This window comes from Manis pentadactyla, chromosome 10 (assembly GCF_030020395.1).
Source record: "Manis pentadactyla isolate mManPen7 chromosome 10, mManPen7.hap1, whole genome shotgun sequence".
Taxonomy (NCBI): domain Eukaryota; kingdom Metazoa; phylum Chordata; class Mammalia; order Pholidota; family Manidae; genus Manis; species Manis pentadactyla.
In genome coordinates, this window is record NC_080028.1 from 29262092 (window position 1) to 29280335 (window position 18244).

General features: G+C 36.6%; 1 protein-coding gene across 6 annotated transcripts in view; it reads left to right on the plus strand.

The window, feature by feature from the left end:
• POC1B (POC1 centriolar protein B) overlaps window positions 1-18244 on the plus strand; it is an 81923-nt gene that overhangs the window by 42777 nt on the left and 20902 nt on the right. For 5 of the 6 annotated variants that reach the window (XR_005025778.2, XM_036890097.2, XM_036890100.2 and 2 more), the window contains 2 exons: window positions 438-590; window positions 5762-5842. Coding sequence is in view for 5 of the 6 variants with exons in the window: in XM_036890097.2 (XP_036745992.1) it covers window positions 438-590; window positions 5762-5842 (234 nt within the window). In the remaining variant the exon portion in view is untranslated. The remainder of the gene's footprint in view (window positions 1-437; window positions 591-5761; window positions 5843-18244) is intronic. The other variant, XM_036890098.2, reaches the window with a different exon arrangement.

Genomic DNA, 18244 nt, shown 5'->3' on the forward strand with positions numbered 1-18244 from the left:
TGACTAGTCTTTTATCTGTGTCTATCTGTCAGATGTTAGCTTCTTGAAGAAGGCAAATATAAATTATTTACACAGCAAATCTGCATTTACTTAAAATGAAAAAAGTCATTCATAGCCAGATTTACTGAATAAGGTAGACTAACTATCAAGCCAAAAACATGGTTTCAGGCTTTGAAAATATAAGAAGATTTTAAGATAATACGTTATTTTCTTAATACAAATTTTAAACTGGACGTGAAAGCAATTCAAAGTGCCGAATCTCTCCCTCCTCCCCATAAAAAAAAATAATGAGAAGTAATAACATTGTTGGAAAAAATATATGTCATGTCTTTCTGACTACTATGAGGGACAATTCTACAGATTGATTTCTTTAAAAAACCAGTTCTGTTGTTTGTACATGCAAGTCAATAATTACCAACATGATTAATTTTTTACAGGTCTTACTATGGAGGACTAACTTTGATGAATTTAACTCTAAAGATATTATTAAAAGAAATCTCAAAAGATTACATTTTGATTCACCACCACATCTTCATGATATCTACCCAAGAACATCGCATCCCCATGAGGGAAAAACTGAGACTGTTGAAGTGAGTACTTTGTGCGTATTTGTCCTACTCTTTGTAAGTGAACATTTTGGTGCTATTGATCAACTCAATGCTTGAAATTATGCTCTGTTAGACTCAATTATATAAAACCAAGTCCTGTCTTAGAACAGTAACACTTGAAGTGACAATTATTTTCACTAACAAAATAAAGCCGTACACACAGTGGCATGTTGAAATGCTCAAGCCTTTCATATTTGCTTGTTGAAGGCCTGAAAATAAAACCAAAAACTGTGTTAATAGTAATAGGAAATGAGAAAGCAGACCTAAGGCCTCTGGTGGCTGTGAAGTTTGAAGTAGCTTCATGTTCTAGACATGTAGGCATGTTTCGGGAGCTCATGGGACAGCTGCCCTGAGGACAGGGATGAAGGGCAAGGGTTTTTATAGCAGCTATTGAAATAGGTATCTTGAAGCCTTTTATTTTTATAGCAAAAATATACACAAAAAAGTCTCATGGCAGTAAAAAGAGATTCAGGCCTAATCATTGAGGTCATTTTACTGTTTGCCTACATATATTTTCAAATATGTAAGTACATATTTAACTGTAGGCTTCTGTTGGCAAGTTCTCTTAAGTCCTATAGATTTAAGCATTCTTCTTCGTCACAGAAGAAAATTCCTCTTTGCCGTATATTTAGCTGGTGATGATCTGTTTCTTTCTATTTTGCATGATTCTCCTTAAGCCCTTTTCTCTTCCAAGAGCTGATATTAGAAGTCGTTATTAGCTGTTTACCTAAAACTTTTTCATCAACAGAGTCTTGCCTTCCCTTTTAAGTAGCTGTTCTGAGTTGTAAGACTAAGTCCCGAGTCAGTCCACGGTTGCCTCCTGCACTGTGATGCGGTGGCTCCTCTGCCTCCCAGGGTCTCCCTGCCTCCCACCCCATGCGTTCCTGCACTTTGGTTTCCTTGCTCTTGGTCTTTTCTGTTACTGTTAGTCTTAGGTTGTGTGTGTGTGTGTGTGTGTGTGTGTGTGTGTGTGTGTGTGTGTGTAGTTTAAGTTTTCAAACGTTTAAGTTTTTTGGGCTGTCTTCTAGATTTTGTTTAATCCAGGTGCATTTTAGGATTTCTGACCTAGTTTTCCCTTGGTGTATTTATTTGGAGTTCTTTGCTGCAATTTTTGCCCTTTCTGACTTCTGACTCTTTCTGTTCTTCTAAGTATTTACCATTGTGCTTTACTACTTCATGCTACTTATTGTATCATTTTATTCTTTCATTTTTCGTCGCATTTTCAACAATTATAGATGTATTTGTTGATCCACTGTAATCATATGTATTTACATAAAATATATGTGAAATATATTTGAATTTCATTTGAGTTCCTTTTCTCATTTTATCCATGCTGGTGTTTGACCCTTGGTATTTTCCTTCTAGCATTTCTGTGGCTTGGCTGGCCCACTCAGCCACCTTCCCAGAGTACTGGGGGACAGAGCTGCAGTCTGAGCCCAGGTCCCTACTCCTAACTCAGTGATATTTCCGTGACGCTGAAATGTTGGAGACTCAAGCCGTTTTCTCTGTGATTTACTATCAGCCCCAAACCGTTAAGAATGCTGGACTTTCTTTAAAATGTCAACAAGTCTTCTGAGTAGCTCTGCTCTGACAATGCAGCCAGAAGGCAGTAAAACCAGCTGGGTTGCTTTGTGCTAGGGCAGGATGGTGGTCAGGATGACCCAGGCCATGCAAAGCCACTCTCAACTGCATTTTTCACATCTACATTTAAAAAAACCTATTAAGAACTGATTTGTCTTGAAATTAGAACCTCAGTTACACTGTACAGAATGTTGAGCATTGTGACTGAATTGTGTTTGTTGCCTCAAGAAAATCAGCCTGTGTGTACCCATTTTCAATTATTGCACTCATGGCTGCCTGAATTAAGCACACAATATGACTTACATTTGTAAAACATCTTGTGATCCTGTGATATAAAATGCTAGTGAAATGATAGGGTTCTGCATATGAACAACTCACTGTTCATTTCTTTTTTTCTTAAAAATGTCGTAATAAAGCCAGGGCATAAAGTTTTTGGGACAGAGGACATCTTTAATATTATAAATAAATTATTGTCAAATATCAAATTGTTTTTTAAAGACTTGAAGTTAATGTCTGTGGATCCCTCATAGAGCCGAAAGTCTAGTAGCTTATAGATATCGCCAGAATAGAATAGTATGAACCAGAATAGCAGTTGTATGGTGTTCATTTATGATTAGTAAATTTTTCTTTGAAATATTTAATTTGCTGGATTAAAGTTTTTCTCAGTGATGGAGAACTCAGCCCCTCCAAAGGCAGCCCCCTCCATTTCCAGGAAACTATAGTTATTAAAAGGTTCTTCTCTTTAATAAAGATGGAGAGCTAGAAGGTATTGTTTGTATTCCCAGAAGTTAGCTAGCAAAGAACTGTTTTCAACATTTATACTGTATAAAGTTTTACTTTGTAACAATCTCCTGCTCCATTTAATGTATGTGGCAGCAGCTTGTACCACATTGCAATAAAATACCATTACATCAAGCGTTTCCCAGCTATAGAAGCTCAAGGATTTCTCTATAAGAGATAGTATTTCCATGTAACTTGGATTTTTTGAGTAGTTCCAATTTCAGATGGTAAAAACAGATTGCATTTTTCATAAGTAAAGAATTTCTTATCTACACTAGGTGGCAGTAGATAAAAGAGAATGAAATGTCTGCAGGCAATCTCTTTGGACAGCTAGCCTAAGACTGAAACGAAAGTGAGTCATCCTCGGATTTCTTATATTTACCTCAACTCTGGACTCAGAGCTGCGAGGAGAGAGCTGTGTTTTCTGCTCTATGGAATGGCCAGGAAGAAACAACGGTGTTGGCAGGCTGAAACGTCCTAATTCCTTCTTTACCATAGCAGGGATCATTGGGCATGTACACCTCCACCTCTAACACAATTGCAGAATGATTATAAAAGCTTCCTATTATTTCCAAAGCTACAGCTGTACCCATCAGATGTGATAAGTGCTTTTAAAGCCATTCCACTTCTCCTATCATAGTCTCAACCCTGATCATCACAGTCCCAGACTGTCACAGCGGTATCCTCACTATTTTCCCTGCTTTATTCTTGGTGCTCTATTTCTGTCAGATTCATATTTCTAAAGCACATCTCAGCCTCCCATTTTTCTGTGCCTTCTCAACTCCTTTACCCTTCACAGTCTGACCCCTGCCAGCCTCTCTTATTGCTACCCTGTGCAAAAGTATCATGTCAGCATTCTGCCTCTCTGTTCAGGAATGCTCTTTACCTTATCTCTGTCTCTTTGTTTTCTGAAACTTTTTAAAAGGAGCCATCTTAAGCCCTGTTTCCTGTACTGGAAGCCTTTCTCATGAACTGGTTCTCAGTCAGCCATTTCTTGGAGGTTCTTTAACACACTTATTACTGGTACCATTCATTTGCTATCTTTGTTACCCTTTATGTACTACTTATATTTGTAATGGTTAGTAAATAATTGGTGATGATGTGGTGATGATATCTTTTATTTTGCTGGTCTTCTCAAGTTCTGAAATAACCTCCTTCAGAAGTAGTTGCCACTCTAGTTAATTATTCCCTTGCTTTTCTTTTTAATTTACTGTATGTTTGATGCTATAATTAGATGTTATTTAGTTAGGGTGGTTTTAGACTTTATATAAATGGAATCATACTGAGTACACTTTTCTATCACCTGCTTTTTCACTTAACATTAAAATTCTGAGATCCATGCTTATGGATTCTGAGTTCCTACATTCATATGTTGTTTCACATAACTGTATTAAATTCATTTTTCACTCTTGTATACCATTCCAATGAATTTACCACAGTAGTGATTCCTGTGATTTATGTATCTACTCTACTGCTGATGAACATTTGGGGACTTCTAGTTTTTGTTTTTTGCCATTACAAGAAATGCTGCTATGTACACAATGTTGGCATAATTGAGCTTTCTAGTTTTTGCAACCTAGTAGGTGTTAAGTGGTGTTACTTTAATCTTCTCTTTTCTAATCACTAATGTTCCTGAAAATCTCTCCATATGCTGATTAGCTGGTGGGCTTTCTCGTCTATAATTTTTTTTCTTGTGATTGCTTATCTTTTTCACATTGATTTGTAAGTTTTTCTTATGTATTTTAGATGACTCCTTTTTTCACTTTTAGACATCACAATATTTCCTCCTGTTTCATTATCAGTATTATTAGCTTTGTGGTGTCCATTTTTAACAGAAATCTTTAATTTTGATGTAATCAGACATGTCAATTTTTTTTATATGGCTTTGCTTTTGCACTTTTTAAGATATCCTCATTCCCATGTCACAGATATACCCTTTACATTTACTTCTATTTATTTCATAGTTTTAACATAACATTTAGGTTTCTAATTTATCTGCTGTCCACCTTTGTATGTAATGTTAGGCAAGGATCCATAGTTTCTTCAAATATAAATAATCCTTCCTCTATTGATTTGTGGTACTATTTTTCTTTTATATTTATTTTCCATGTATACAGGGCTCTGCTTCATAGCTTTCTATTACTTAAAGCCTTCTTTAATTTCTTTACATGAGTTTTATTATTTTTCCCATAGAGGTCTTATACATCTTTGTATGTTTATTCTGATGTATTTTAAATTTTTGTGGTACTGTAAATGATGTCTTTTAAAATTTACATTTTCTTTGTGTTGAAGTGCAGACATGCAATTGGTTTTGTATAGTAAACTCTCTTATTAGTTGTAATGATTCAGCAATAGATTCTCCTCAGATTTCTCCACCTGTAATTATATATGAATGACACTTTTTTATTTATTCTGTTTCAATTCTTACATCTTAACACCTTTTATTTCCTTTTCTTAATGAACTGGCTAGGATTTTTTTCTGCATCTTCGGTGGTGGGTCATTTTACTTTATTTTAGAAACTCCTTCATAGGTGAACTTTATTGGTTTTCTAGTGTAAAATCAACTTTTTACCTGCAATAAATTCAGGTTCATCATGATACTCTTTTCTTATGCAGTGATAGATTTGATAGACTAATATTTCATTTAAAAATTTTCCATGCATTTTAATGAATGTACCAATATATTTTAATTTTAGGCCATATCTGGAAGTACCCTCTAGGGTGTTAGAAATGGAATCCAGTTTCTTATGGTATAAAAATCTAATATTAACATTCCTTATGTATACACACAGATTAATCCAAAGCTTGAGGTAATGGATTTGCAGACCTCTACACCCCCTGTTGTGGATATCCTTTCTTTTGATTCTACCACAGTAAGTTTTCTTTGACATTTAAGTGGTATTTAATTATTGGGCACAATCCATTTTCCTTAAAAATGTGTGGAAGAGGGAATAAAAAGTGAGCTAAATAGCCTAACATTTTAGCACAGAAAAAAACCTTGTACAAAAACTCATATACTTATATGTCTAATAGCCACAAGGGGGAGCAGCACCAATTTCCAGAAAAGCTTTTAATTTGGTGACCTTGAGCTCAGTCTAATCCACACTGACTGTTTCATCTCCTGTTAAATTGCCACCTAGGTGACCTTTCACTTGCTGCTACTGAACACATTTTCTTCTTTGTTGATTGCATTTTAGAGGTCCTAAAATTCCAGTGTTCTTAGAAGATATAAGGAAAGGAGTCATTTCCCTTCGATAATCCGTCTTGATGGATTATCCAGAAATTAAATATTTCTAATACTTGTAATTTTGTTTATAAAAATTACATACATATACATATAATTTAATTACTCAGTGTATCCAAAGTTTTGAGAGACTGAGAGTTTCAGCCTTTCAGTTTGAGAGTTAATCTTTGGAAGGTAGATCATTGCTACCATTGATTCTGCTGGTCAGTACAAAACTAGTCTTAAGAACAAAGGGGAGGAATGCATGCTCCTTGGTAACGCTACTGTGATGGTTTCAGTATAGTAAAATATTTGGGGTAAATTATTAATGCATGGCCAGAAAAGAAAAACAAAAAAAACCCACTTGACATTATGACATTACAAACTCTCCAGTAGATCTCAAGAATTGTGTTTATTATTGAGGAATTCTGCAGAGGGGCTAGTTCATCTTGAGTCTGTCCTGTACTGGAAAGAACTGCACTTGTTGAGGAGTCCTTTCAGTGTTAATGCAAGGCATAGAAGGCTTGTAGAGACACATGAGAAGTCCCAAGGACAAGAAATCTGCAGGGGAGGCAACCGGGAGGCTGACTGCTAAAGAAGTCCACAGGTCAGTGGTGACAGCTAGGACCTGAAGTGAGTCTGTGGTCTTGTCTCATGTTTATAAAATAACCCCAGTAGCATTTCTGCTTCAGTAACTTACATTATAACATTAAAAATTAACTAGACATCTAATTCTTGCCTAATTCTTATAGTAAGTACTGAATACATTTATGTTCCATGAATTACTCAACACATACTCTTGAAACTTACAAATTCTGGTGAGTTGGGTTTTCTCCCTGCAGTGAGAGGAGCAAAAGATAGGTGTTTCTGAGATTTGCTGCCTCCTTGTGAGGTAATTGATAGACTAAAATTGTGTGTTCCCAGTCTAGAACATATCACAGATCATAAAAAACCTTTGGTTCACACTTGGAGACTCACTCTCCCTTCTGGTATCCTTCAAGCTTTACAAAGCTTTATGACCTGAGGAATCCACATTTTGACGGTGTGCTATGGAGGTGGGCATAAGTGCCACCTAGCAAGAGAGAGCAGGGTTTCTGTCCCTGAAAGGTAATCTGGAAGTGCTAAAGTCCACTAGTCTATGTTACAGGACACTGACTCAGGGACTGGTGTGTGGGGGACTTCAGGAGGATGATTCTTTATAATAAGCACAGGAAGGGTTTGAAGTTGTGCTACAAGACTGAAGAGTACAATTTTTATCCACAGAAGGGAAGGGATAATGTTAGGATGAATTAAATTGCCATTTTTTAGGCAAAAACTGTCTAATACCAGTCATTTCCCATGATTCAACCCAATATATAAGCAGTAAAAGGAAGACCCCACTGTTACTTTGAGTTGTGTGCTTGATGCTTCTTAAAAATAAACAGGAAAACAAATGAAAACAAAAACTTATTTGATATAAACTGATTTGGGATTAAGCTAATGAAGTCCCATCCGGGTAGATTCCCTTACAATATGGAAGATAACTGCTTGCCTCTAGGCAAGGCATAATGACTCCTAATTTTATTTATTTTACTAGGGCATTCTCTGAAGACATGCATGCTCATAAAGCATTTAGATTTTTATAAAGACTATCTCTAAAGTGCTTTCCTTTAAATTTTCGATATGTATATCTTGTTTCTTGTTCATTGATAATTAGATAACTGAAGTATAATTGCTTTAACTGTTCACCTTTCCATTAATTTACTGGTAAATAATTCTTAATCTGTATTCTCTATACCTTGACAGCTTTTCTTTGGCTTCTGCACTACAAATCAGACATAAGTGTACAGATTTGTTACTACTCTGGCATGAAGCACAGTTGCATAAAATATTTGTGGTGTGAACTGTACATGTGATTGGGTGGGAAGAGGGCTGCTTTTTAGGTAGTGTGGCCAAGGTAAGAGTCCTGTGAAAGGTGACATTGAGTAAAGAATGAAGGAATGGAGGAAACAGGTCTTGTGAATGTCAGGGACGGCAGGCACTCTGGGCAAGTAGGAACCATTCTAGAAGGTCGAATTGAGAGTAGATAGGAGCCAGTTTCCTTCAGAGGAGAGACAGGCTCTAACTTCCGTCTAACAGGTAACTCTGTCTACTGTGTTGAGAATCTGCTGAGGGTGGTGGTGAAGAAGAGTGAAGAAACTAATTAGGAAGCGAATGAAATGATCAGACAGGAGGCAATAGCCACTTGACCCAAGGTAGTAGCAGAGGAGGTGGTGATAAACGATCAGATTCTGGATGGATTTTGAAGGCAGAGAGCCAAGAGGATTTCCGAACACTGGATGTCAGCTATGGGATTATGTATCTCCTTTTCCCAGGGACAATAAAATGCAGCCCTGAGTGATCTCAGGGTGGCCAATATTATCTCCTAGCTCTGCATCATTTTGGCAGAGGGGTTGCTGAGAGAAAGAAAATTGTGGTCTTCCTAGCTTGTTTTCCAGAATCAGGAAAGTGATCAGCTGAATCAATGCAAGAATCTCTGATGTTTCTATGACTTTCGGGAAGCACAGTGGTAAACACTCCTTTCTAGATGTCATTTAGATTTGCATTTTTCAGCAAAGGGCATTGATTTCCCTCTTAGGAAGATTTTTGCCTTAGTGTATTTTTAGGAAGGAAAAGGTTACACACTTTCATGGAGATTGTCATATGGTATATGCTTTCTGAAAAATATTAACTTATTGGCAAAATACACGAACATACAAAGATTGCAGATACAGAAAGAGTATTTCCATGGATGTTGTGGCAACAGTTTGTCCTGGTAACTAGACAACATTGCGTAACTAGTTCAGTTATTCCAGTTCCTAACTGCTTATGTAAGCAAAGATTTGGAAAGACTTACTTGAAAGAACACAGTGTATGCAAACCTAAATGTCTCAAAACTAAAATCTATAACTTTGAATGGGTAAAAAGGCAATAATGCAATTTATTATCTCTAGATTCACCATTTCCTTTTCCAGGAAAAATCATTAAAAGTCAGGTTGCACTAACCTCTCTACTTTCACTGTTTTTCACTGCTTCACATATTTTCTGTGTGCTAAGATTGTTGGGTTTACATATAAACAGCCTCTAAATTTGGGGGGTATAGATGAGGTTCTTTTTTAAGGTTTTAAACTTTGCAACAGTTTTTAAGGTGGCATTTGAATTATAAATTTAGTGCATGTAATTTCAGGTATGTGTATTTGTAACTTTGTTATAGTAAGCTTTAGGAAACAGGCATTTTAAGGGTATCTTTGGGCATTGGTTCAGTAGCCTTGCTCCAAGCATTTGGAAGGAAATGAACATAGGTGTTTGTGGAATCAATTTCTGGACCCATTGGCCTTCCACAATTGGTCTCCCTTTTATTAAAAGACTTTGGTCTTCATTTCAAGCAATAATGAATATGTCAAGTGGGATACAGTAATTTTTTGTTATCCAGCAACTCAAAAAGTTAAATCTAACTCTAGATGCTTCGTAGGAAGAGGAATTCTTATCAGAGTTGAGAAATAACTTAAAAACATCACCCTTTGAAATTGTAAGAAATGAAGTATTTAAATTATCAAAACCATTTTAAAAGTAGGGTATACATGATAATCAACAAGTAAATGAGGGAAAATACGTCTTTACAGATCCCTTAGGATTTATAAATACAAAAGACAGCATTTATATATTTTTCAGATACAAGTTATTTTGAAGATGGGAGAGAAAATATTAGAAATGGGAATAGACTATTTCCAAATTAATTATATCCTTGCTTTTGAAGTACATCATGACCCATATGTTATAAAAACTACCAACAGTTGTGAATGCCACAGCTGACCTTTAAAAAAAATACATTTGGGGATTGTTAAACAAAAAAATCCAAAACACAACTAAAACATTTTAGTCTGTTAAAGGAACATGGAATTTTTCTTTTTTTTAGGATAAAGAGATCTAGAAATCTATAAAATTTGTTGAGATAGTACCACTGCAAAAGAGATTAACAGAGGGGATCAAAGTATTTGTTTTTTCCTCCAAACTATACTTTTTAATAAAAATCATAATAATCCTAAGTTTCAAGTGTTTGATCTAACTATACTAAAAATTTACTAATTTGAGCTTCTTTCCCAGTTTCAAGAATGCAGGAAAAGAAAGCTTACATTAATGAATGTTTCCTTTTACCAATAATTTTATTTTAAATAAATTTTTAAAAATAATCCTACTTAAATAATACTTTGTGCAGTGAAACTGGTCCTTATATCATTGACAAAAATAATTTAGGATTATAAGTTTTTCTTTATGAAATGTTAAAAAGAGAGAGAGAGACTTTACAAAAGGATTTTATAAAACATGCTATGCTATTTGGGAGCCCAGTGGAGTAAATAACTTTCTAGAATTCCCTTTATAAAATTATCACATTTCTGGGAACTGGAGGCATTGAAGTTCCAGGTATTATTTCTGCTTTCCAACTTCCGGAGATACTGTATTTCTAAACTGTGACTCCTGACTGCTGCGGGCCTGGGAATCTAAGCCGCATCCCCAGTTCCCACAGCTGAGACTGAGGTATGCTGAAAATGCCCGACAGCTCTCAGCCCACACATCCAGTAACAACTGGTTCCTTCCTCTTCCTGTGGAAGAGCAACATCCTCTGAGATGAGAAGAAATGCACCCTGAGGAATGCAAGAACAGCAGTGAGCTTTTCACACAGGAAATCACTGCAGGAGCGCTCTGCAAAGCGCTTGTCTCCTGGACTGTCGGCCCATAACAAGTTTCCTGTTGCTGACCCAGAGAATGGCTTACTAGGGAGCTCGGTGCCCTTTGTGGGTCTGTCAGAGTTTCATGGAAAATAGGGAACTTATTTCTCAGCTGTTCTGTACATCTGTCTGGTTTTGAGTTATTTTCTACTGCTTATATAATAAAGCCAGTTCGTTCCTTTATTTAGCCACCTGACAGGTAATTATTTGGTGGAAATAGTCATCAAGTCTGCTGATACTGAATTTTCAGTCAGTTCCTTGTGCTAGGATGTATAAAACGTATTAGGGCTTCAGAGAGATTAAAACCCTCATACTCTGGGCGGACTGGCTGCTGAGGCCCAGCGCTGTCCTTGCCGAGTTCCTTCTGTGTCTTTGCATGCCCTTGCTTCTGCTTCCTGAGATGGCCAGACATCAGTAGGAGGTACACTGTATGCAGTCATACATCCTCAAGCATACACAGAAATCTGTTGCTTTAAATCAACCAACAACCTCGATCATTCAAATTCCGAATTGACTTTTACAGTTAAAGAATGTTTAAGTATATTGACCTCTTTTTTTTTTTTCCCCTACTTCCTAAGGGTTTTCTTTTTCCTTTGCTTGAGATAATGATGGCCACCTCAAAGCCCAGTGCTTGTATTATGTACTTTTCAAATTGCTTTTGAAATCACCACAGAATTTTGGTAGGTTCCAGTGTTGATGGTGGCAGAAATTTCACTTTTCATGTGTGTGTTTGGGTTTTTTTTACCAAAGCACATGAGTTGCTTGTTGTTTGTTTTAAGTTGCAGGGGAGGTGGAGAAGGAATGCCAGGCATTTCCTCTTCCTTTTCAGAATGTCTTTTTAATGAGCATTCCTCTTCCCTCCCGTGTACAAACCATGTCGACTAAGTGAGAGGCCTCTGAGTGTTGAGTTTCTAATAATCCAACTTCTTTCCTTTGTTCCCCGAGTCCTGGAGAGGTAGTTGCTTCATGTATTTACTATTTCTTCTTGCCTCCATCCTTCCTTTTTAGCCTCTATAGACTCCCAGGCCTGCTTAAACAGTTCCCTATATTAAATTCTCTCTGTTAAAGTAACTGTTGTGATGTCTGTTTCTCTGCTGGATCCTGAATGATCCTCCTAAAGATCCTAAATCATCCTAAAGAAATGAGATATACAAAGACATCTCTTCAAGGATGTTTATTCCAACTTTATTTATAATAACCAAAAAAAAGGTCACAAATCAAATGTCCTTTAAGAATGTTAGTTAAATAAAAGTATAGTATATCAGTAAATGGAATATTACATAGCCATGCCATGTTTAACAACAACTCCGTGGAAAAGATTGCTATGTAGGACATTATTAATAAGACAATTGGCAAAAATTTAATCTGGGTGAATATTAGATAATAGTATCAGTACTAAATTTCCTGATTTTGATCATCATAGTGTGGTTATAGAATAAAATGGTATCCTTAGGAAATACCCACTATAGTAATTGGGGTAAAGGGGTATGGTGTCTATAATTTCTCCTAAAAGATTTAGAAAATAATTACCTAGAGAGATGGATAATGATGTAGTGGATGGGGAAAAATATCAACAATTGGATGACTCTGGATGAAGGACAAATGAGAATCCCTTTTATTATTCTTATAACTTTTCTGCAAGTTTGAAATTAAAAAAAAAAAAAATTTAAAAATCCTTTATATAGTTAAGTGTGGTTTTTATGTTTTAAGTTTTTAAATATGATTTTTGAAACTTTTCATTAATACTCTATACATCAAGTGAAAAAAGTATAACAAGCAATATGAGTCTGATTTTGTCAAAAGAAAAAAAAATGTGTTTATCCATTCAAACAGATTCTTTCCAGCTTCTTGTATGGGTCATAACCTGGGCATTGGAATTTGCTCAAGGTCATCTAGCCAGTAAATAACAAAGCTGGATTTTGAACTCCATGTAGCTTTAGAGAGTGTGTTTTTAACCACTGTGTAGTGTGAATGTATATGTTTTTAAAGCAGTAACTTTCCTAATTATCAAAGAATGAATAATAGTCAAAAAATGATAAACATATACAACCTCACACAAAAAACACAAGAAACAAAATATTACCGGGAGTCAACCTTTGTTAACATCTTGAAGTATAGTCTCCCGGGAGGAGGTTTCTGTGATTGGAACTAGCAGCTTGGAGAAGAGGTCTTGCCCTCCAGCCTCAGGAGATCAGAGGTCAGACCCCATGAGCTGGACCCAGATCTCTGAGGAGCACTGGTCAGCTGGAAGCTACTATATCTGCAGGCGTTAAGAGCTGTTGCTGGGAGGAGGCTGACAGGCACAGCAAGCAAACTGGGAGTAGCAGGTGACTCCCATCACCTCGGGCCTCTGTTCTCCCCCTTGTGCAGAGCCTACCAGGGGGCCAGCTGGTGAGAGACAGCTAGAGTTTGCAGAGACCCAGCCTCAGCACTGCAAAAAGAGTTTCGAAGGGTAGATTTGGAACCCAGAAACATAATCCCTAAGGGGAATTACTGAGCTAAAGGATAGGAACTTTAAAAATATATGGCTAATTTACCCTAGAATGTGTGTACAAATTTGGTTCCCCACTGGTAACATATGAGTGAGTACCCATTTCCTACACTTTAAAACATAGACATTAGGTGTTATTTTTATTTAATTATAATTATTTAATTTCTTAAGCTTTTGAGAAGGTAATAAGCAAGAAATATTCATTTCTGTTTTTTAGTGGTTTGTGAGCTTTTTAAAATCATTTATTTTTGACAAATAAAAATTAGATATATTTAAGGTATACAGTGTGATGTTTTGATATTATGTATACATTATAAAATGAGTACCGCAATCAAAACAATTAACACATCCTCCTGTAGTTGCCCCCACTCCTTTTTTGATGTAAGAACAGTGACTTGTGAGTTTTGACTTGTTCATGATTTCTGTTCATTTGTATTTCTGAGAGTTATCTGTTTGTCTTTGCTTTGCCCTTTTTTCAATGGTTTTGTTCATTTAAATATTGATCCTTAAGCCATTTTAATTAATGAGGTTGATTGTCACTAATGTCATCCTTATTTGTCATTTCCCCTTGAATTTTGTTTCTGGTTATTGACAGGTTTAGCTGCATTAATTTTTTTGAAAAATATTGTTGTTTTGTCTTCTTGATTTCTTTGGAGTCTATGCCTAAGACCTTCCCTACTCAAAATATCTCCAGCTACTCCTCTTAAGGTTTTATTTTTGACAATTAAATCTCACATTCTAGATTAATTTTAGTTATAAGCTGCAGATTTATAGTTAAACCACTGTGTCTTCAATATGTATTGTTTCTTTCATCACTGATTTGAACTACCTTCTTAAATCATGAAATTCTTATGTATTTGTGTCTTTTTGGAGACTTTATCTTCTGTCATTGATCTGCTTGTTCTTGATCCATTATCACACCTTTTTATTTATTGTAGCTTTGAGATATTTCTTTAAAAAATGGTGCACAATTTTTATCTTCAGAAGTTTCTTGGATATGCTAGCCCATTATTTATCCTTATGAATGTTAGAATTATTTTTCCATTCTCAAAAAAACACCCCATTGGAATGTTGATAGGATTGCATTAGATTTATAAAATAATTTGAGCAGAATTACCGACTTCACTATCTTACGTTTGCTCATCTAAGAATGTAGTATTATAGACAAGTATTTTAAAGCTTCACTGAATCAAATTTAGGAGCATTCTTGGTCCATGCCTGTGGTTTCCATAAAAATAGCTACCATTTTTCACATACTATTAAGCATCTTACCTCCTCACCAAGGATATACATAGATTGTCTCCACAAATTAGCTTTTAAGAGGTAAGCCAGCCTGCCCAAATTCACACCAACAAGGGACTGACAGGCAAGCTGGGGCCCAGATCAGACTGCATTCAGAGCCCAAGCTCTGAACCCCTGCATCATACTGCTCCCCAAATCGTCATGATACCAGACCATATTTCTTGTCATGCTGAATTCTGGTTTTAGCTTCTTGTTATCACCATGGCTTAAGTATTTCTTCACTGTAGTATAAGGTAGTAGTCCAGAAGTCCTGATCAGTATCTCTATTTCAAAAAAAAAAAAACGGCCAAGTGTTAGGGACCTCCAGTTTGGGAGCATATGGGGGAAATAGGCCCGAGAGTCAGCCCTTGTAATTAGTAATGGGTGCTGTTGTGGAATCTTATACATGTTCCCACCTGCCAAGTACCTAAATCCTAGGCATGTACCAGATCAGTGAACACAAATCCTTAACTTAGTTTTAGAATCCTCATCAAAAAGAATTATGTGTAAGTCACCCTCATCTCCTACTGGTCTTCCATACAGAAGGGCACCATATGGCATGCTGGTCGTAGGTTGAGGAAGCCCGCCCGAGTGGATATAGCTTCCTGATAAGAACAGTTATGTGATTGTCACCCTTTAAATCTATTCAGTAACCATCCAATGGCTTCGCTCTTGGGCAGGGCTTGTTGGCACTTTTCTTTTACTGTTCTCCCCAGGCCTCCAGCCTCACCCTATCACTAATTTTCATTTTTTTGTTTTTTAGTTTTTTGAGAAAGGATGTTCTTTGTGGCAAGAACTGTCTGTACCTAGGTTTCTTTGGTGGTGTTACTGCTGTTAGTTCTGGTGTGTGCAGCTATTATTTCCTTTCTGAAGTGATAACATCAATTTCCATCAGATTTGGTTACAGTGTCGTTTTTATAAAGTGAATCCCATTTTCCATTGACTTTTATTTATAAACAGAGCTACATTTTCTTGGTAAATATCTTGTCTGCTGGGCTGAAAATCTTGTGGGCAATGTTCAAAAGCATATCCAAACCCATAATGCTTTTTTTTTCCTACTGATTTGAGCTTTTACAACTATGCACCTATTTGCAGAATCCAGGCCGTCTCCTCCAACCTTTCTTTCTGCTGCTGTTATTACCCTTCAGATCACGAGTACCGGCAGCTCGTGGGATCCAGCCCTTCCATTTTTCATAGTCCTCAGACTTGCAGCTCTTCTTTGAGAGCAACTAGGCAGTAGCTCTGTGTGACAGTGTTATACCATGTCAGCCTATGGGTGGAACTTTCAAACACAGTTCGTAGTTCATTCAGACAATTCTTCTGTTTCAAGCTTCAGTTCAGGAAAATGGATCTGTGCCCTGCTTTGTCAATTCTCTAAGGCTGACATCGAGCATCAGGCAAATTACCATGCTGAGTGAATGTCATTCTAAATTCAGAAATATAAATTTGGGGGATAATAATAATTTAATGAAATTTCAGGGCAATAAATAATTAATTATTTTACATAGAACTGGAAACACATTATTATGATAAAGACAATTGTGTGTGCTTTGGAAAATCTAAAATTAGAAAAATTTGACTAAGAAATGTATTCTCCCAGATTTGTACTTTTAGAAAATTCTATGTGCCTTTTGTGTAATTCAGTACACAGTAAAATTATTGAAAAAATTTAAAATATTAATGCTACTTAAAAAGTTAGATTATTTTTCAAGAAATCATTTATATACTTAAATGTTCCATGAATTATGAGTGTTGTAAAACTATGGCTCTTCTACATTGGGGGAACTACTATATTAGAGGGTCACACCCTTTTATATAACAGTCTCTTTCTGGATATAACAATCCTCTAGGATATAACAATTTCTTTCTGATATACAATGAAATGACATGAAAAATGTCAAGGAAATAAAATTATGTTTTTAAAAATGTCACCATTTTTGAAATTGAGGATACTAATAAGTTTACCAAACAGTATTGATAAAATGTTTTAAAACTTTCAACATAAATGATCTCTCCCCTTAAGTGTACCTAAAACTTATTATTTAGAGAGCAACAGTTTTCTCTAAGATACTATTGCCAATATTTTAATCAAGCATTAAGGTCTTTTTATTTCTGCTCCTAAGCGCCATGACTATTTTTCTATATTTATTAGTCAAGGGAAATGACATCAGTGGGGTTTCTATCTCAAACTACATGTTATCTGTTTAGTTTGGGGTTTTGCTTTGCCGTTCTTTCTGGGCAGTTCTCTTGACAGCAGTGGTGGAGCTCCTGCCTGCTGTGTGTTTATGCAGTTAAGCACTTCTATTATAATCGCCACCACACTTGCTTACTTCATGCAGGTGTTCTAGCTATTGTATCCAGCCATTAACTTACATAATTTTTCCTACAATATTTTTAGTCAAAATTCTTTTCCTAAAGAAAAAAAAATGAATGTTGTGAGAATCTAGGCAATGAATTTTAAATGGAAAAAAAATCAGAATGTACTAAAAGTTTTTGTCTTTTCCTCCTGCCTGTACACCTCCTGGCACCATTCCTCACACACACTTTGGATCTGGCCACAATAACTAGGATTTGTGTTTTTCTGTCTGCTGCTTATCTACCTAGCAGGAGGGAATCTGGAGTCCTAGTAGACTGTGAGACTGTGGCCCACCAGGCTGCTAGGTCAAAGGGCCAGTGTGCATGGGATTATTTACTGTCCAACCAGAGCTCTGCAGACCCCAAAGTGAATCTTGGTTGAAATAGAAAAATCTTGGAGTACTAACCACAGATGAGCTGGATTTCTGTAGGAGGTAAGCTCAGGGCAGTGACCCTTGATGTGTTAGCATCATGAGGGGAAGGGACTCGGCCTAAGTCAGAGGCTGGCTCAATAGACATTGTTCATTCATGTCTCAAAAGTTCTGGGCACTAGATAGGAGCTGGGGGTTGAGGGGAAAGATGCATGAGGGTTATAATGGTAATCAAAAGCCACCACGGAGAGTTACATGGTACAATAAAGAGTATTACTTGGGGGCATTTGACTAAATCAGGAGTTTGGGTGAGGTGGCTTCTAAGAAAGTTTCCCTGAAAAAGACATTTCAACTGAGATATAAAACCCTGATATTCAAAATGTGGTCCACAAATGGTTTGCTTGAGAATCACCCGGGAGCTTATTAGAAATGCAGATTCTCCAGTCCCACTCCAGACCTACACAGTCGGACTCTACATTTTAATAAGATCCCCCGGTGATTTATGTGTACACTTAAGTTTGAAAAGTGCTAATATAAAGCTTCGGAAGGAGCTGAGGTGAGAGGGTTCTAAGGACTGGAGTGTTCTAGGCAGAGGGAACTGTGCACCCAAAGACTGTCCTGTGGGGATGCTCCCGGCCTGAAAGGAGGGCTGGAGCTGCGGTGGGTGGGAGAGTGCGGTGTCTTGGCAGCCGGGAGAGGAGCAATTAGAGAGGACAGGAGCGTCAACATTGTTGAGGTCAAGAGAACAGCTGGAGATGTGTGATGACTTCAGCAGAGATTTTTGGTTACCTTTTGGAGAGCTTTTCTGA